General features: G+C 55.5%; 2 protein-coding genes and 1 pseudogene across 2 annotated transcripts; 2 read left to right on the top strand and 1 right to left on the bottom strand.

Moving 5' to 3' along the window:
* Window positions 1-1,086: 1,086 nt before the first annotated feature.
* LOC149744114 (olfactory receptor 10V1-like) lies at window positions 1,087-10,317 on the top strand (annotated as a pseudogene).
* A 2,397-nt stretch (window positions 10,318-12,714) lies between these two features.
* LOC149744115 (sodium- and chloride-dependent creatine transporter 1-like) lies at window positions 12,715-16,609 on the bottom strand. The gene is made up of 8 exons (XM_089903909.1): window positions 16,586-16,609; window positions 15,176-15,279; window positions 14,963-15,087; window positions 14,237-14,349; window positions 13,967-14,104; window positions 13,785-13,887; window positions 13,593-13,693; window positions 12,715-13,503 (listed from the first exon to the last, which is right to left on the bottom strand). The coding sequence occupies exons 1-8, from the start codon at window positions 16,607-16,609 to the stop codon at window positions 13,066-13,068; spliced, it is 1,146 nt and encodes a 381-aa protein (XP_089760035.1). The 3' UTR covers window positions 12,715-13,065.
* Window positions 16,610-17,033: 424 nt separating this feature from the next.
* On the top strand, window positions 17,034-19,027 carry LOC149744116 (EKC/KEOPS complex subunit LAGE3-like). The gene is made up of 3 exons (XM_089903838.1): window positions 17,034-17,501; window positions 17,878-18,003; window positions 18,191-19,027. Exons 1-3 carry the CDS (start codon window positions 17,224-17,226, stop codon window positions 18,303-18,305), a joined length of 519 nt encoding a protein of 172 aa, XP_089759964.1. The 5' UTR covers window positions 17,034-17,223; the 3' UTR covers window positions 18,306-19,027.
* The last annotated feature ends 1,055 nt before the right edge of the window (window positions 19,028-20,082 follow it).

Genomic DNA, 20,082 nt, shown 5'->3' on the forward strand with positions numbered 1-20,082 from the left:
TATTATTTGTAGACTTTTTTTTTTTTTTTTTTTTTTTTTGCTGCATTGGGTCTCCATTGCCGTGCGTGGGCTTTCTCTAGTTGCACCTGTCGGGGTCCACTGTTCGTTGTGGTGTGCGGGCTTCTCATTGTGGTGGCTTCTCTTGTTGCGGAGCACGGGCTCTAGGCACACAGGCTTCAGTAGTTGTGGCGCGTGGGCTCAGTAGTTGTGGCACGCAGGCTCTAGAGCCCAGGCTCAGTAGTTGTGGCGCGTGGGCCCAGCTGCTCCACGGCCTGTGGGATCTTCCCGGACCAGGGCTCGAACCCGCGTCCCCTGCACTGGCAGGCGGATTCTTAACCACTGCGCCACCAGGGAAGTCCCCCCAGCAATGTTTTAACCAGTCCCGCCCCTGCCTTCTGGTGTCTCTGTTTGAGAGAACCACTGGCTTCAAGTACGACCTCTTCATTTCCTAGTGGCTTTCAACTCTTGCCCCAGAGCAGGAATGAGAGAAGCAGCAGACACAGACACAGACAGCTTTTCAGACGCTTCGTGACTGTAGGGTCCCAACATGAGAATGAGAGAGAAAGCGATTCACTCCAGTCCTAGGGAAAGAGGCTTTCCCCTCCCCCTCCTTGCTGGTCCCCAAGGCTGAAGTCACATCTCTGTCGTGTGACTCGCACTTTCACTTCCCACATGAGGGTTTTCGTGCCTTCATGCCGTTCGATTCTAAAAACAGTGCGGGGTCCTGGAAGCAGCGCCCACCTCTGCTCCTGTGAGGACATACGCTTGCTGTGCTCCGGTCACAGAGCAGACACACGAGAGGCCTGAGGCCACCTCCACCGAGGGCTTTGAAAGCCGCAGCCAAGGTCCTATCGACTCCAATCAGTGGACTCCAGACAATTTTGCTCACTTCCCTGCAAAAGAATTTTGTGAAACTATGACAGACACACACACACACACACACACACACACACACGCACACACATTTTTAAGCTAGCATCGGAAATTGTTCATAAGTTTAAATAGTGGCAAAGATGTGATTTCTGGCTTACTGTGAATATTCACAATTTAAAGCTACCCCTCCCTGCCTGTGCCTGGGGAAGCCTTCATTTACCCCTAGCAGGGTGCCTGCTTACCAGGGTTTGAACGGCAGTCATGAAGACCACGCAGCTTTTCAGAAGCCACTGATGGGCCTGGTTCCACAGGAAGCTGGCGCCGTGTGCTGGGGCGTGGAACGGGCTAGTCCTTACAGAAGGTGGTGGCTTCTCGCTGCCATCGGGGCTGACTCTGGCCTCATGGAGTGGCGCTGTGTGAGCAGATTGAGCCGTCTGGAGGACTAAGGAGAGCAGCCTCTACGCACGCAAAAGTATCCTGTACCATTGAGATACTGGCAACATCGTCCCCGGGGAAAAGGCCCCAACATGCTCTTCACTGAGAACTCCATAGATGGCATCTATTTCCAAAAACGGCATTGCAGCCCCCAGGGCATGAGATGGAATTGCCATGAACTGCCTTTGTGAGATGGGCTGAGCAGCTCAGTGATGGGAGTAGAGAACATCAGGAGGAGAGCCCCTTCCTGCTCTGCCTTTGAGCCAAACTTTGTTTTCCTGAGATTAAACCTGCTTTGGGATGAACACAGTGAGATTTTCACCAGCCCTCTCTTGTCAAATCGTAACCTGTTTGCCTGATTTCAACAGTGCTCTGGCCAACCACGATGTCTTCACTTACCTGAAGTTTGGATTTCTAGTTCAGCTGGGAAATGGAAAGAACTGTAGTCTCTGTTCTGTGCGTGCTTTCCTTTAGACGAAAGCCGGTAGGCTCAATCATCTGTGCCTTGAGGAGCTTGATAGTAAGGCGTTAAAACAGCCTTGAGGACCTAAGAGCTGTAGATATCAGGAGTCAATGGTAGGTCCTTCCGGGACAGGACGCTTGATCAGGAACGCCCTTGCACTTCTGCAGAGCAGGCACCGACCGCAGCAGAGAATGAACATGTGGGCAGAGGTGAGTCCTTCTTTCCCAGGGGTGTAGTCTAAATTTTCACTCTTTCCATAGCTGTCAACATTTCCTGACTAGTTGGTCCCCAGATTCTGAGGTCCACCTGGGACAGGGGCAAAGGACGTCCCTCTGGGCACAAACTTGCCAGGGACTCTGGAGTCCTCTGCCTCTGAGTTCCCTTGTAGCCTGTGGCCGGCCTCCCATTGCCCAGCGGCTCAGGGCTGCAGTGAAGTCAGCATAGGTCATAAGAAAGTCCCGTCCTCTTGCTTGGGACACACAAAGGACAAGCATACCTGGCACATCTTCAGCTAGACCCACCCTCTAGGGAGAGAGCGGCACGTCCCCGAGTCACATGGCTCACAGTACGGCTCAGGAAAGGAATCCCAACTTTCCGATCTGCAGTCCGGGTTGGGGGCCACCTGTGCTGGCCCTTGTTAAGCAGAGAGAGATTTAGGAAACACAAAAGGATCTTGGCAAGAGAACCTCAGGGGAAACAATTAGAGGTGTATGCCAACCACATTACTGACGTGAGCAGCCTCTGTGATCCTTGACCACACACCAGCATTAATAGACTGAGAGCCATCATTTGCTGTATACCTCCTCTGTGCCAGGGTGTATGGACGAATTTAGAAACTAATAGGGGACCAAACACAGACACGTGAAGCAGACAAGAGTCAAGCATTAGTCTGCTTACAGTGGAAACTGAGGCCAGACCTGACTGTGAGGTGGACCTGAGCTGGGGCCAGGCAGACCACCCGAGGCCCAACTCAACTCCACCCCTTCCCGGCTGGGTGGCTGCGGGGAAGCTAAGATGCTTCATCTCCCTCAGCTTTAGATTTGTCCTCTTCAACATGGAGCAAGTGATAGTGAGGGTGGTGAGGCCGGAGCCCAAGACGACTGCAGCACAGACGTTCTTTTTCTATCCTAGGGCAGTAGCCAGTCGGTCGGTTGGGCACAGTCCCCTCAGAAAGCCACTCCGTGGCAGTGCCCAGCTCTTGCCCTGACATCATCAGATGCGACCAGTATCAGGTGGACTTCTCCCCAGAAGGCTGCGTCCCCCTCCTCCGGCTGCCGAACCTCCAGCCCTGACCCTTCTCAGTCAGTGGGTGCAATTCCCCAAGGAGCTCTGCTCTCCTGCGCCCCTCGGCCCCCCATCATTTGTCGTTCCAGGAGAAATATGGACAGAGGACTTAGATCCATGTCAAGTCACGATTTGCCCAGAACGTCTAATTTTTCTGTGTTTTGTTGTATCGATGTTAAGATATCTTTATTAATCGTTCTGACCCAGAAGCCATACAGTTTCTCGATTCTGGGAAGGTGGCAGCAGAGGTGGTAACATCATTTTTGAATCTTCACAAAATCCTCATCTACTCTCCCAGCCCCGAAAGAGAAAGAGAAAGAGATACAGGAAACGATAGCAAACCCAAAAACCCAGGGTAACGTCCACAACAAAACTAGGTGACAAGGTATTCCCACAAACTCCAAAATCTGGGTTGGCTGAGACCAACCCATCCCGGCTCCAAGGTCTGTGGACGCTTATCCCCCGAGGGAAGGAAGCAGATGGGGGGAAATCAGGGGCACGGGGTGCCTGGTGGTCCTAGAAATCCGATGCTTACCTACCTACAGGTAATTTCAACTGTGGAACTCTTTGTGGTTGCCAAAATACAAGGCAGGAAAATAAAGAGAACCCATCAATCTGTCACTAAGAAGATTAAGAGGTACAAACTACTATGTACAAAATAAATAAGCTGCAAGGATATACTGTACAGTACAGGCAATGGAGCCAATATTTTATAATAACGATAGGTGGATTATAACCTTTAAAAACTGTGAATCACTATGCTGTGCACCTTGAAACTTATATAATACTGTACGTCAACTATACCTCAGTAAATCAAAACAACCATGAAGAGACTGTTAAGGGAAAAACAATCAACCAGATTGCTTCATCATCACGTCCTAACCGAATACAAGCACGTGGTTCCACGAAGAGGCCTAGTGTCCCGACCCACTGCCCGTAAGGTGAGGAAGCGGGAGCGGAGTTCCTTCCCTGAGAAATGAAGGGAATTCTGAGGCTCCCCACTCAGGACTGCATGCCTGCCTCCTTGGCAGCACAATTTCTAAGAAACTTAAATACAAATATGAGCACTTAAGTTGAGAATTTGGGGGAGTGAAGAAGGGCCAATAAATAGCATACCTCTTCCCTGCCGGAGTTCTGAACCACTTGAGAAATACAAGAAAAGTCCCAGCAGATGGGGAAGCAAAGCCTCTACACTGGTAAGGGCTGGTTTGTGAATACAGCTAATTCCCTATACCCCACACAGTTAGACTCAGAACAACCCATTGGAGGGAGTGGAAAGGGAAGGAGAAAGAGACCAAATACTCCACACTGAGAACCTCTGACAAACTCCCCCTGGTGAGGAAACGTGGACCTCTGGACGCTGCTCACCAACAGTGTATTTCACTGCATCTCCATGTGGCATCTCTTTCCTCGAGGAAACCAGGGGAGACACACAGAGTCTGTGATTGTGAGTGGTGTGGCAGCTGCGCTGACACTGCCTTAGAACATCTAGGAATTTGCAGAGGCGGCAGCCCCAGTTACTTAGGGCCCTTTTGACGTGCCTTTCTTCCAAAGTGCTGAATTTATGTTTAAAACCTCTTACTTGCCGTCCCTCCCTTCGGACCCCACGTGCCGGTAATGCTGGCACTAAGGTGGGCATGCGCATTAGCTGGAGGAAGACAGCATATCCTCAGCCCCGCGCTGCCGCCACATCAGGTCACTCATCGACGCTGGAGAGTTGCACGGTGCTTCTCTCCATTAGATGGCAGAAGAGCTTTTGTATTAGAAACTGGGGCCAAGAGGAGAAACAGGCCAGGGAGGAGGGAGAAGAAGGTGGAAAAGTGCCGTAGGCCCACCTTGGACTGTTGGCAGCCCCTCTGGGGTCATGATTAGAGGCAGAGACGACTGGAATGATTCAAGGGGAATTGTGTGTAATTCTGAGTACCCAGAGGGCTCTTGGGGGTCCTGTTTCCGGTTGCAGAGTGTGGCAGAATGCTGCGGGGCAGGCCTTGTCCCACTGCCGCCTGCAGGCCAGCACCGAGCTAGCCCTCCGAGGCTTTGGCCCGGGCAGGGCTATCCTCCAAAGGACGGCGGTGGAAAGGGGGTTTACTCTGAGCAAGCCTGTGGGCCGTGGAAGTGAAACCAAAGGAAGGCCCAGAGTGGCTGCAGGGGGAAGACTGGCTTTATGAATGTAGGCGAGACGTCGTTGGGGTCCTGCCTTACGAGGATGCGGGGCACAGTGCAGGTTGGACATCGGGCTGCACCTAGACCAGAACCGGGGAGATGAAAGTATTAGACAGAAGCCTGGGTCAGCTGAGTAGTAGCTTTCTCAAGCTTCCATAACCCTCAGTCCCCACTTCGTTCAATGAAGCTACTTTGATGACTCAGAGTTTGCAGATTAAAAATGGAATCCCTGATGGCCCTGATTAAGTCCCCTTGTAGACTCTCAGCTTTGGGGGCTGGGGGGCTTAGAAGCTCACCGATCTCGGGCTCCACTGCCCACTCTGCACTCCTCTCTAGCAAGGCCTGATGGCTTGATTCAAACCCAAGCAAACCTGTGCATTTCCTGCCTCTAAAATCAGCCTGAGGCCCATTCGCATACTGGTGACGGCACAGTGGGCCCGCAATTTCAGCAGATCTGAGTTAAACGACATTGTCAAGATCTAGACTGTTTTTTTTCTTTTTCTTTTTCTTTCTTTTTTTTTTTTTTGGCAAGGAAAACCTGAGTAATTGAGTTTGGGCTTGGGTTCAGCTGTGTGACCTAGGGAAGGGCCTCCCCTCGGTGGGGTGGACCACAGGGACGGCCTCCTTCCCCACCTCTCCTCTAGGGCCAACGTAGCAGCTCCTCTAAGGACACTCCCTTCCTTCCAGCCATCAGACAGTGCTTCCGAGGGCTCGGTCCCCGTGGTCCGGACAGGCGGGAAAGCCACCGGCCAGGCTGCGGGAAGCTGTGCCACCGGGTCCAGGCCACTCGGCGCTGCCGCTGCTTCCCTGAAGATGGGCTTTCCTCCTCCTCGGGCTTCTCCCCGGTTTTCCGCTTCACGCGCTGATCTGTGCCTCCCAGGTAACAAAACCACATCTCTTCTCCGGGGCCGTTCCAGGCACGCGAGAAAAGAGCAGGAAGGATGCACGAGCCGTACTCACGCGGGGCCGCTGCTCCGCGCTCCACTCGGGGCTATGCTTTGGACCGTGGCGTGTGGTAAGAAACAAATAGAAACCACTGCAACACCGAAGTAATGAAAGACTGATTCAAGTCTCAGTTATTTTAATTATGTTTTATTTACTTTTGTGTATAGGTTTTATCTGTTATCGTGTGTTTGTTGTATTATTTCATTATACTTAATGACATTACAGTGCATCCATACTGTAGAATGCGGCAGTTGAAAGACTGAAGTATGATTCCCTTTGTCATAAAGCAGAAACTAACACACCATTGTAAAGCAACTGTACTCCAATAAAGATGTTAAAAAAAAGAAAAAGAAAAAAAGATTGACGTAAACCAGCTACGTGCTGACTGAAAACCTCTCCCGGACACATTATGCGGTGAAAACACTAAGGGCAGTCAGTTTATATGTGTAATATGATCCCATTTCAGCTTTTTTAATGTGTGACTGTGGTGAATGTTTATATACATACACGTGTGAGTGTGGGAATATGTGCATATATGCGTGCAGGTGTGTGTGAATGTATGCGCGCAGGTGGGTACTGTGTGTGTCCATACACGTGTGCACTGTGTGTGTCCATACACGTGTGCAGATGTGTGCGTACATGTGATCGTGTTTATGCTTGCGTGTGTAAGGTGTGTGCATGCCTGTTTCTGTGTACACGTGTGGGAGTGTGTGTGCGTATGCCCATGCGTGTGAGTGTGTGCGTGAAGTGTTTGCGTTTGTACGCACCGGACAAAGCAGGGAAGGAAGTGAGCCCCCCCGGCTGAGAGCGATGCTCTCTGGGAGAGCAGGGGGAGAAAGTCACACTGACTTTCACTTCTCGCTTTTCAACCGTTTGGATCATGTGTCTTTGAAAGTCTTTGACTTTCATCTTTGTGTTTTCAGTATTTTCAAGGTTTAGGGCCCAAATGAAACAAAGCAATCCCCACATGTCCGCAGCCCCGTCATGGGAAAAAAGAGAGGAAGTGATCAGCTGTGGCCAAGCCAGAGCCGAGGGTCCGAGTCCAAGGAAGAGAAACAAGAACCCGGAAAGGATGGCCTCACTCAGACCGCTGGCAGAGCAGGGCACTTAGTGTGATTTCCAGGCGGAGCTGGTGGCAGGGCTGGGAGCAGGGAAGGCGTCATCCGGGGAAGACGTCGTGACCATCGGCTCTGCGGTAACGAGTGGGCAAACGGCCCTCCAGGGACCCGTGCTGCTCAGAGACTCTAGGCGCCCATTAGGTCAGTGAACACCCAAAGAATAGTCAGTGTGACATGCAAGGGGCTGGAAAACTGGAAGCACAAACTCCGTCTGGGCCAAGCAAAACCATCAGCAGAATGGGTTTTCAGGTTTCAGTGAACACACTTCGAGTCTCACACTTTGGCCCCGGTCCAAATGGTACCTAAGTGAGCTCCTGTCCTTGAGGTGACAACTCCATTTCCACGAGGCGCTGAAAATGAAGAGAACCCATCTCAGTGACCTCAACAGGTCACTCCTGTTGAGTCTCGATGTGTTAGATCTCTAGACTCTTTAGCAATCTTCTCCTCTCCTCTGCTGTGAGAAAGGGATGCACAGGAAGGAATCGAAGCCTAGGCATAAGGCCTCCTACTTGTATCTTTGGTCCTACCGGGGAAGAGAGAAGCAAACGTGTCCCCCAAAGTCTGGGAAGGTGCCGACTATGTCCTAGTTCTGTCCTGCTTCCTCCCACCCTGGACGATCATGACCTCAGCATCCCCAATACGTCAAAGGTTCCCTGCTTTCACTTAACCATTAACTCAAGCATACGTGTTGGGCGCCTACTCAACGTCTGACTCTGCCCTAACTGCAGAGGATGCAGAAACGAGCAACAGACTTTTAGTCAACAGATCTTCACCAATAATACTAATATGTACCAGCCACTGTTTGAGAGCCTAAATAAGAAATCATTCTTGCCATCAGGGAGCCCACAGGCTTTTGGGGTAGCCAGAGAGAGAATCCGCCTGACTCAGCCCAGGGCTCAGAAGAGGTGTCTAGAGCAGGGTGACACGTAAGCCGGGGTCTCCCTGCGACTCAGCGGAGCTGAAACAGGGGAGGCTGCAGGAACCCTGGGAGTTTGGTGGGGAGGGGCGGTGGCGAGGGAGGGACAACATAGCCAACGCACAGAGTCAAAGTGTCTTTAAGACCAACTCGCCGGACCTTCCATCCCACGGGAATTCCCCACGGCGTCAATGACCCCGCCGGCCCGGCCTCTGTTCCAACCTAAGTAACATCACGCTCAGCACCCAACCCCTACCCTGAGGCCGCTCTTCAAAACGTAGTCAGAAGGAGGACTTTCGTTAGGGTCTGTTAAAGACAACTTCACTCATCTCGGCTCGTTTCTGTAATAACTCAACAGGTGAACTAAAGTGACGTCACCATCAGAGCGAGCACTCCGCCGCTCTCACTGAACAGAAGGCAGAATTCAAAAGGCTCACAGAATGGGGACAATGGCCATCTGTGGAGAGGGCTCCAGGGTCTCCCATGACTTAGAGAATTGCTAGAAAGCTGCCTTTTCCGGCCCAGGAGCTCGACAGAGGAGAACGCAGGATGGCCCCACTGCAGAAGCAGCACACCTTGAGCTCTGAATTCATTGTCTTGGGCTTTGGGGACCTGGCTGAATTACAAATCTCCCTGTTTGGACTGTTTCTAATCATGCATCTTGTCACCCTAGCAGGGCACACGACTCTTGCGCTCATCACCCTCTTTGACTCCGCATATTTCCTCCTTCGCAACCTGTCCACCATTGAAATCGGCTATATATGGGCCATCGTCCCCAGCATGCTGGCCAGTTTCCTGTCCGGGAGCCAGCGGATGCCCTTCCTGGGCTGAGCCCTGCAAATGCATCTCTTCAGCGCCCTGGGCAGGGCAGAGTGTTTCCTCGTGGCTGCGATGGCCTACGACCGCTTTGTGGCCGTCTGCAAGCCCCTGCATTACACAGTCATCATAGCCAGGACCCTGTGTCTGCAGATGCTGGATCTGGCGTGAGTCAGCGGACTTGCGCTCTCCTTCACCCTCCCCACACTGATATCCCTCTTCCCCTTTGGTCAGTCTCATGAGATCAGTCATTTCTTCTGTGACATCCCCGCTGTGCTACTCCTGGCCTGCGCGGACGCACGCGGGCCAGTGAGGTCGCGGTCTTCCGCGTCTGCCTGCTCATCCTGTTGGTTCCCTTCCTGCTGACCCTGCTCTCCTGCGGGTTCATTATCGCTGCCGTCCTCAGAATCCACGTGGCTGAGGGCAGGAGCAAGGCCTTCTCCGCCTGTGCTGGGCACCTGCTGGTCTCCCTTCTGCACTACGGCTGCACGATATTCATCTACATTCGCCCCAAGTCATGCTACGCCCCAGAACAGGACAAAACTGTGTCCTTAATCTACACCAGTGTCACTCCCGTGCTCCACCCTATGATCTATAGTCTGAGGAGCAAGGAAGTCGAGGGGGCCCTCAAGAGACTCCTGGAGAGCCACGAGCAGACGAGGCCGGCGGTCCAATGCAAGGGGAGGGGGAAGAGGGGCTCCACGTGCCAGAGCCCAGTCGGTCATGTCCGTGCAGCCCTCGCAGCCCCACGCCTCCTCCTGAGGGCTGTGCTGTGGTTCTGCGGGCGCCTGGACCTTACCGGTAACCCCCTTTCCCGCCGTCACTCGTGGAACAAACCCTGACGCTTTCCAAGATGGAGCAGCTCTGGGGGGGTCAGTGAACGTTTCACGGCCCCTTCACGGACGATGACACCCAGACCCTGGAGCACCGTCAGACACTTCTCCGGCCAAAGAGCTAGAAGTACAAGGAGCGAGCTCCCAAGTCCAAATGAGGTAAAGGCAAGGGGGCAAAGGCAGAGCCAGCCCAGGGGCTGTACCCCACTCCACCCTCCTCCTGCACGCCCTCCTTTCGGCCGCGTTTCCCGACCTACCCCGCTTCCAGCCTCTGGGCCAGCTGGCCCCTCCTCATGGTGCCATGGGTTCAAGGGCCGCTCACTCCTGGCGGCCTTGGGGAGTGCCCGTGCGCTCACTCATTACCTAGGGCTGAAGTGCTTTGCTCTCTCCCTGACTGGCCGAGAGGCTCCTTGAAGGCAAGAACTGTGATTAACCTGCCGCCCCGGCACCACGCACATAACAGGTGTTCAATCAGCACTAATTGGACGCTGACCCCCCCCCGCCTCCCCCCCCCCCGCCCGTGAGCTCTGGCATAGGAACAGCTTCAGACTCTGGCTGCTAATGGAAGGGAAGCCTTCAATATCCTGCTGAGCCTCCGAGATTCAGGGACTCAGGTCCGGCATTATGATCCCAAGGAAGTGTTTGCTGACCCCACGTCCACCCCACAGGCTGGGCGAGGTGCCCTGGATCCCTGCATCCTAGCACTTAGCAGCAAATAATTCTTGAATGAGTGAATGAGCACCTTGTGGGTACCAGGCACTGCCCATGGCACTGGGGATACGACAAAGCATAAGGCACAAAAGAGCTCACAAATGAGGCTGGCGAGTTGAGCACCTTATTTAAAAGACTAAAATAAAACGAATTATTTAGAAAATATGCAATGGTTACGAGCTCTTCTTTCCTAGGCAGGAGTCATTCACCCAGCACCAAGCCTAGAACACCCACATGCTGTTTAAAAGGGTCAGGAAGGAAAGGGTCTGGGTCCTTGATGACCCTTCATTGGAAAACTCAACCACAACCATCATCACCTCCCTCTAGCCTTCGTGTTCGGTCAACAGTACACTTCCTCATAGTTTAAACCCCCGAAACCTTCCTCACCAAACCCCAACCTTGCCTACTCTCCTCAATTCATGTCTCCTACCACCTCCCTCATCATACCTAGACGATGACCCCACCTCCTGCCACAGAGGGGCCCTCAGAGCCACCAGAGGGGCACTCCTCAATGGGAGTGGCAGATCTTGGAGGGCAGGAACCATGTGGGTAATTTTCCCTCGTGTCCAGCCCTACTTGCTCTCTGGCCTGCGCCCTCAGACCTAGGAAAGGGCAGAGCCTGGAGGGGCAGGAGGCGGTGCCATCATGAGGTCCTTGCAGGGAACCCAGATGGCGACTCCAGGTTGATCAAAGTGAAGGTGGGGTGATCGCTAGCTTCAGCGTATGTGGAGAGAGAACTGACGTGAAAGTCAGAGAGACAGCGGCCAAAACACCAGTAGCCGCTTGTTGCCGACCACATCCCGTTGCAACCCTACGCGGGCCCTGTGCTTCAGGGCCATGTGATACCCTTACGAGAGGGGTGCACGGGCACCCCTGTATTTGGACAAGCTTCGAGGGGTGCCTCTTCTTTTATCTCTTCAAGAGATATTATTTTCACTACTCTCACCCCTAAACCCTTCCTTATTTTCAAAATAAACTAGTGAAACGTTGACAAGTGTTGAAGCCGGGTGAAAGGTAGGCGGATTTTTAAAAACACTATCCTCTCTCCTTGTGCGTACATGTGAAATGTCCGCAATAAAGACGCTAGAAAAGTCAAGGTACTGACCGGTCTCCCACCCTCGCCATTTATCTAAACTTCGCTCTTCCATTAAGGCACAGCTCAGATGCCTCTGAGCCCCCGACCCCTTTTTAATGACCGCCTCGGTCGAGTTCGCACTTAAGGCAAGGGAATGCTGCTGACAGGAGAGCAGCCTCGGGTTCCCATCCACCACGGCCTTGCCGTGTGTGCACAGCACCGACCCACGTGTTCCTGTGCACGTGTGCACCCACACAAACGTGCACACACACAAGGCCCTGGGTGGGCAGGGGTGCAGAGACAGGGGGGTCCATCACTCCCAGGCAGTGGGGTGGGAGTCTGGCGGCACAGGGGGCCCCAGGGAGGAGGGAGACCCTCTCCTGGGTGCCGTGGGACAGGACGTGGGTCTGTGTGGTTGGGGCGTGATCCTGGGTGACATGACGATAACCCACTGACCCGCCCAGGGAGGAGGGGTTCCCAGAGAGCAGGCGCACAGCAGTCCGTCAGGTAAGAGATGACGCCCCCTTGGCTAAGAAATAGAGATCTATGTCTATACCCTATGTACTCACGCACACATGCACTCAAGCTCACACAACTGCTATTGGTGGCAATTGGCTCAGGAACTGAAGGTTCCCTTGCTGGCTGGCTCTCTAAGCTTCTAGAGTAGGGACAGGGAGAGGGGTCTAGCCCAGCTGAAATATTCGCCTTGGTTCCGCTGCCCCCCTCGCCTGCCCCCTCTGCTCTCCAGTCCCCCTATTCCCCGAGCTGCCACTGCTGCCCCTGGGGTGAGGGGCCACCCAAGGGTGTGCTGGGCAGATCCTGGAGAGAGGCAGGCAGGGCCTGGTGGGGTCAGGTGAGACGTGACGGTAGCGGGCACTGGAGGGCGGGCGGCAGGGCTTGGGAAGCAGCGTGGGCACCAGCTTGGTTAAGGGGGGTGGGGGAGGCATCTAGTTTTGGTGGGTTGTGATATTTTTGGCATTTTATTAAAAATGGAAAAAGTTATTTTAGTTATAAGCACTCTGCTGCTTCCTCCCCTCCCCCCCCAGGCAGACCTCCATAGGTGTCAGGGAAAGGCAAGCCCCCTGGGGGGTGGGGGCTAGAGCAGGGGCTGCTATGGCTACGAGAGGGTGAGCTGGTGATGTGAGCCGGGGCACCTGTCACATGACGCTCTCCACCACCACCACCTTGCTGCTCTCAGACACCGGGGTCAGGGTGGTCAGGCCCCTGACATCCGAGTCCTGAGCTCTGTACTCCAAGTGGTGGAGGCCCCAGACGGGCTGCGTCAGGTGCTGCCGGCGCTGCGGGAGAGAGGGACACGTTGGGTCCCTGGGGAGGGGCACCTGCTTGTCCCTGGCCTCTCTCCGCTTCCCGCCACCTGCCACCAACTTGGGGCCCGGGGCCGCGCCCCTCCTGACCAGGCCCCGCTCCCTACGCTAGGGAAATAGGGGTTCAGTGGAGGGCCGAGTGGCTGCTAGAACAGAGGCTAGGGACAGGCCTCTCCTCCGCCGCCACCACCTGAGCGAGGCCCTGGAGGGCCAACTCTCCTCCCGTACACCCCGCTCCGAGCTGGCCAAGAGGCTCCGGCACAACGGTCTGTCCCTCCCGGCGGGTGGGAGAAGGGGCAGGGCGCTCTGGACATCACGTCTCCACCCAACGGGAGGGAGGGATGGTGTGCGGGAGACGGGGCGCGGGGAACTGACCTCAGCCACGGTGCCCTTGGCCCTGAGGAGGCAGCCCAGGAGGTTGAGGGGCACACACAGCATGAAGGAGAGCGCGAAGCCCCAGCCCATGGCCTCGCCCCACCACGGGTACACGTAGGTGTTGTTGTAGACCAGCGGCTTGTAGTACACCGTGTGGAAGATGAAGACGCCCTGCAGGCGAGAAGCCTCGCGCTCAGCCGGCAGCCACCACTGCGAGCCCTCAGTGTCCCTCGCCCTGCCCAGCCTCTCCCGGCCCTTACCATGCACACCAGTGGGGTGAAGAAAGACCGGCACCATTTCATCCAGGGGCAAGGTCGGTACCCGATCATGCAGGCCACGTCGTTCATGAAGCGGTCGGCTCCTGGGGTCACGTGAGGCCGGAGGGCCAGGGCTAGAGACGCACCACCCCTGACCGCACCGCACCCCCGGCTTGCCTGTCGGCCCGGACCTACCGTACACCCAGGCGATCACCGCGCACTCCCAGAAGGCCTGCCAGAGCAGGGTGGTGCCGCTGGCTGAGTAGTAGTCAAACAGCTGGAAGACATACATCCCGCCCTGGGGATGGAGCCAGGTCAGGGAAGGTGGCAGCCGGCAGCCTGAGGCCAGGGGCATGCCTCACCATGCCGCCACTCACATCGGTCACCATGGAGAGATCAATGACAAAGCAGAGGGCGCAGCAGAGGGCCTCAGAGATATCTCTTTGGAAACGGAAGTAGTAGGAGGCCGGGAGGAGGTCCAGCAGGCCGGTGATGAAGCCTTCCACACCTACAAACTGTGGCCGGGCAACTCAGGCCGTGCCCCTCCCCACCCACCTGCCATCTCCCGTCGCCCAGTGTGCCCTCTGCTCGCCAGCCCCCCTCCCCCCTACCTCCCAGCCCCCTCTCTTGCGTCCCCCCTCTCAAACCTGGCTGTCAAGGCCAAGCAGCAGCAGCATGAAGAAGAACAGAGCAGCCCAGAGCGGGGCCACAGGCATCAGCGTGACGGCCCGGGGATAGGCGATGAAAGCCAGGCCAGGCCCTGAGGGGGAAGGGGCAGGGTGTGGACACCTGGAGCACCCCACCCACATCCTGTCCCCCTCCACACTGCACCACGGTACCAGAGGAGTGGACGATGCCAGGGCACCCTGTGGCCAAGGGCCTTTCGACTTCTGTCAAGACACTGCCGGGCCACTCGAGCCCTCGTGTGTGTGTGTGTGTGGGTGTGCGCGCCATACCAGGGGCTGGAAGGTTCCCGCAAGCCCTTGGTAGACCTGTACCCATAAGAGTGGCGTGTCTGCCTCAGCCTTCTGTGCCTGGGTTCTGGCAGCTACTGTGGTCGCAGATCACCACTGACCCAGAAAAGGCCGACCTTTCCCTCTACAACACTCAGGCAAGTGTGAGGACATACCCCGAGGCCCCTGGATACAGACGGATGGGGGCTCGGGGCTCCACGTGGCCTGGCCTGAGGTGGCTGGACAGCTGTGCCTCGCAGCTGCTCAGCCAGGCCTCCTGGCCCAGAGTGATGGGACAAATTGAGTTTGAATTGTTCTCATTTCTCAGAACGTCATTCTGTGTGCGTTCGCGTACACGGTCCGTTACGACAGCAGCTACCGCTGCTCCGGAGGCCGGGCTGGGGCTTGGGGCGTCTTTACCTGATTCCGCCACCTTGGAGATGTGCACGCCCTGCTCTGTGGCCATGAAGCCCAGGATGGAGAAGACCACGAAGCCAGCAAAGAAGCTGGTCCCGCTGTTTATGAGTGCGAGGATGATGGCATCCCTGGGGGCAGAGGGGACCGTGTGGGCTGGTGAGACTGCCTGCTGGCCACGGGCAGGCAGGGCAGGGGTGGCAGGGCTGTAGTGCCTACTTGTAGCAGTTGTTGTTGAAGCGATTGTAGCCGCCCAGGGCCGTGAGGGCCCCCAGGCCAATGGCGTAAGAAAAGAAAATCTGGGTCCCGGCATCTATCCATACCTGGAGATGAGCGAGGGGAGAGCAGGTGTGAGGAGCCACGGCGAGCACAGGTCAGCTGCAGAGGGAGGGAGAGGCAGGGCCCTCCCCTGGCGGGGAGCAAGGCCGCAGCCCGCAGGCAGGTCCCACGCCTCCCGTGCCGACTCCAGGTCCTGGTCTGCAGAGAGGCGGGGGTCCTTGGTGCCGGGGATTAGAACTCAGCTAGCCAGAGACACAGGCAAGATCAAGACGACAGCAAAGGCCTCTGCCTCCCACGCAAGCAGCGCCAAGCGGCTGCTCTGCGGACCCTGCCGGAACGCTCCCGCCCTCCAGAGACCTGGCCGTGTCCCGCGTGTCCCGCAACCACCGGCAGGCTGTCTTATTGTGTGTCTGTTGACACAGTTGTCCCCACAACCTGACAGGGAGCCCCTGAGGGAGGGATGGGTCCACGCTCCCCGCTGGGTCCCCGAGGGCAGACAGGCAGGTGAGAGAGACAGACTGAGAAGGTCAAAAGCTGACGCAGAGCCAGAACCGAGAGAAACTGGAAGGGAGGGAAATCGAGCCAGGGAAGGCGAGCCACGGATGCCCCCCACCCCAGGGAAGGGGCAGCCGCTGCCGGGGCCACTCCACCTCCACTCGGGAGGGAAGGCTGCCGGGCCTGGAGGCGCAGGGTGGAGAGGACTCTCCAGTCAGGGGGTGGGGATCAAGTGGTCCGGACTGAAGTCCCTGCCCCTCCTCGGGCTCTGGCCCTGGTGCCATCTCCTCCCGTGGCAGCAGTGGTCGCTGGCAGACACCCACACCCCACAGGCAGTGCTGTCCCCGGGCTTGCCGTCACCCCGACTGTACCTTTTCTGTTGACTTGACTCCTCTCAAGACAAAGACGAAGACCAGCACTCAGCAGGCCAGCAGACACAGGGTCTCCTCCCAGCTGATGGTCCCCGGAACCTCTAGGCCCCCGGAGACCCTCAAGACTTTGTTCCTGGGGGAGGGAATGCCAATGAGGGCTGTGCCAGCAAAGGACCAGGAGACTGCCGGTGGTCCTGGGGTGGCGCCCCCAGCCCTTCCTCCCCTCCCCTCCCACCTCCGCCCCCCCACCGCCACAGCCCTTCCGGCCACCCGGTCTCCCCCATGCACCTGGCCAGCCCGGGCCAAGCTTGCAGCCTGAAGTCGCTGCAGTCTTTGGCCCCGGAGCCCTGGAGCCCCTGGCGGCCCGGCACCACGCCGACCCCAGCGGGCCCAGCAATAGCCCCCTGCTTCCCTCCCCTGACGGGCAGGCACCGCCCGCTCTGCTACCCTGGCCTCATCCCCGCAGGGCCGGGCCCCGACACACGCACGCGTGCACACGAACAGACATGCAGACTCGAGCTACGTGTGGGAGACCAGAGGGCTGGCCGGGCCTGGCCCAGAGGTGCCCGACTCCCTTCCAGAACTCGATGACAGGGACCTGCACTCAGCAGGCTGGTCACACGTGAAGTTGGCCAGGCTGGCACTGACACAGACTTCGAAGTGCACGGGGTTCGCCTGGGGTTTGCAGGCTTGGCAGGGAAACTTCCTTTCTCAGAGGCCTTAGGAGTTGGGGCGGGGCTCTGTTTGCACATGCGCACTGGGGAGCTCCAGCCACACTACTGGGAGGAGCGTCACCCGGAGGCCTCATGGCTAAGCCGCTTACGGGGAGCCAGGGGCCGAGGTAGGGCAGTTAGAGGGACCGGAAAATGTGGGTTTCTGTCTGCGCAGGCTCATTGGGGTTACACAGCTCTCTGGGGTGTGGAGCTTCGAAAGGGGGCGACCATTGGCTGGAAAGCCTGCAGGCTCTGTCGGTGGGAACCAATCACGAGTCAGGAGGCGTTACCAGGGGTCTGTTTGCACAGGCGCTTAGGAATCCCCACCTGAGTGGCCGTTAGAAGGTTGGTTTCATGAGGGACCGTTTTCTTCTTCCCCCGCTCATAGGGAGGGTGGAAGTTGTCCTAGATGGAGTCTGAGGCAGATGGTGAAGGAGCCATGAGGGCACCAGGCGAAGGCGCAGGTGCCGCGGCCATTGCAGTGGGAGCAGCACGTGGTGGACAGGGTGACCCCGGTGACCCGGTTGATCCGGGCAACCCTGGAGATGCAGGCAACCCTGGCGTCGCAGGAGAGGCAGGTGGCGCAGCCGGTGGCCTTGTGCAGATCCAGTGGGCAGCCCACGCAGCAGGGCCACATGGAGACGCAGCACCCGGTGCCGGAGGTCCGGGTCCACAGGCGCTACAGTGGTATCCTTTTGCAGGAGCCCCCGTGGGCCGTGCGGCCAGGGGCTGGGCTGGAGGTGGTTTGTGGGGAGGGGCTACAGGCGGTGGGGCCTGAAGTGTAGAAGGAGGGAACTCTGGGCGGCTGGAGGGTATGGGCCAAGGGTGGTCTGGGCTGACGGGATGGTGGGGGGGCAAACCAACCTGAGGGAAACCAGAGGGTAGGGGTGGTGATGTCCAGGGTGGCCTCAGTGTATAGGGTGGGAGGTTGTGGACAGCCTAAGGGGTGGTCTGGCGGGGAAGACGGGGTGTGGGGGGGTGAAGGCGGGTCTCAGTGAGGAGGAAGCCTGAGGCACAGGCGAAATCAGTAGTGTGGGTGGTGCCTTAACCATATCTCCTCCAGCACCCTTACTGTGCATTTCCCATCGCCCATGGACGCGGAGGTCGCCCACCAGTTGCTCAGTGTATACTTTCTAGTCCCAGAGCCCATTCAGAAGGAGCTCATTGTGGAGGGCCACGTCCTGGTCATGTGGGTTCTAGAGGGGTCTAGGGAGGGGCTGGTGGCAGGTGGCCAGAGCCAGGCTCAGGCCACGTGGAGCTGTAAGGGAGGGTTAAGCCTAAAGAAGAAGTGTGCTGCTCTGGGATTGTCGGTGTGGGGGGACAGTGAGGGACGTGTTCCTCCCCAAACTTGAATTTTATTTTTCCCTCCCTTTTAGCCGATTGACTGCTGAAGACTTTGGCCAACTCCGAAGTTCCATCATCGTCTGTGTGGACCAGCTTTCCTCGGTGGTTCACATCTTGCAGGACATTTTCACCCGCTATTTCGTTTAGCGTCAGCAGGCCCCTGGGCGCTAACCCTAACTTATGTGTTGTGTCCTTCGCGTCCTTCCCTAGAGCATTGCTTTCTTCAATGGTCACCACTTGTTGCGGCCTCGTGTTTTGCCTGTACTGGCCCTTGGGCGCTCAGGGTCCACGTATTTTGTTTGGTGATTAAATGTTAACTGCAGAAAATACAACTGACCTGCTGTTCTGTGTCTGAGTTTAGTTTTAGCTTCTGCACCTCCTAATATTCTTGCATTTGTGCTCAGGTTGGAGGGGAGGTCTGGGATTCAGCTATTCAAGTAGCACGCCTAATTGAAGACAATGTCAGAAGTGGAACAAAAAGAAAATTGTGTCCTGCCATTCAGTGTTAATTTTGGAATATTTTCTTAGTTCTGTAGTTACATTTTTATATTAACGTATAACGCCAGAATACTAAGTAAGAGTTTGTGGCTTACAGACCTTGTTTCAGGTCTGCAAAGAAAAGTGCTGGGGTAGTTGTTTAAGTGTTTGGGGTGAGGTGATAAGCCCCCTCTAAAACAGCTTGTATTCTGCAACCTTGCTAAACTCACTAGTTGATAGTAAAAGCTCTTTTTATAAATCCCATGGGCCTTTCTACATATACAGTCATTTTGTCTGTAAATAAAGGCACATTTACTTCTTCCTTCCCAATCGATGCATTTTAACTGATTTCTGTCATAACGGTTTGGATGTTCCTGCTTCTTTGCATGCCCGGTAAGTTTAGATTGGATGCTAGGCATTATAAGATTTCCCTTGGGTGCTGGATGTGTTTCTATTCCTGAACTTATTCTTAAGCTTTGTTCTGGGATCCTATTAAGTGACTTGGAAACAGTTTGAACCTCTTGAGTCTTAGTTTTTTGTTTTTTCTGTTTGTTTGTTTTTTTGCGTTACGCAGGCCTCTCACTGTTGTGGCCTCTCCCGTTGCGGAGCACACGCTCCGGACGCGCAGGCTCAGCGGCCATGGCTCACGGGCCTAGCCGCTCTGCGGCATGTGGGATCCTCCCGGACCGGGGCACGAACCCGTGTCCCCTGCATCGGCAGGCGGACTCTCAACCACTGCGCCACCAGGGAAGCCCCTGTGTCTTAGTTTTTTAAGATTTGGTTTTTCGGACCAGAGCAGGTCTCACTGTAGGATTTTTTTTTTGTAACATCTTTATTGGGGTATAATTGCTTTACAATGGTGTGTTAGTTTCTGCTTTATAACAAAGTGAATCAGTTATACATATACATATGTTCCCATATCTCTTCCCTCTTGCGTCCCCCTCCCTCCCACCCTCCCTATCCCACCCCTCTAGGTGGTCACAAAGCACTGAGCTGATCTCCCTGTTCTATGCGGCTGCTTCCCACTAGGTATCTGTTTTACGTTTGGTAGTGTATATATGTGCATGCCACTCTATCTCTTTGTCACAGCTTACCCTTCCCCCTTACCATATCCGCAAGTCCATTCTCTAGTAGGTCTGTGTCTTTATTCCCGTGTTACCCCTAGGTTCTTCATGACCATTTTTTGTTTCTTAGATTCCATATTTATGTGTTAGCATACTGTATTTGTTTTTCTCTTTCTGACTTACTTCACTCCGTATGACAGACTCTAGATCCATCCACCTCACTACAAATAACTCAGTTTCGTTTCTTGTTATGGCTGAGTAATATTCCATTGTATATATGTGCCACATCTTCTTTGGATTAATTTAATTAACTGAAATCTTCTGTGTTTGAGAAGGCTATAGTTCGAAACAAAGACTTATAAACTATCAGGGTGGTGGTAAAA

The sequence above is a fragment of the Delphinapterus leucas genome, chromosome X (assembly GCF_059928025.1).
Source record: "Delphinapterus leucas isolate spDelLeu-1000000601 "Yukka" chromosome X, BTC_Dleu_Yukka2, whole genome shotgun sequence".
Taxonomy (NCBI): Eukaryota; Metazoa; Chordata; class Mammalia; order Artiodactyla; family Monodontidae; genus Delphinapterus; species Delphinapterus leucas.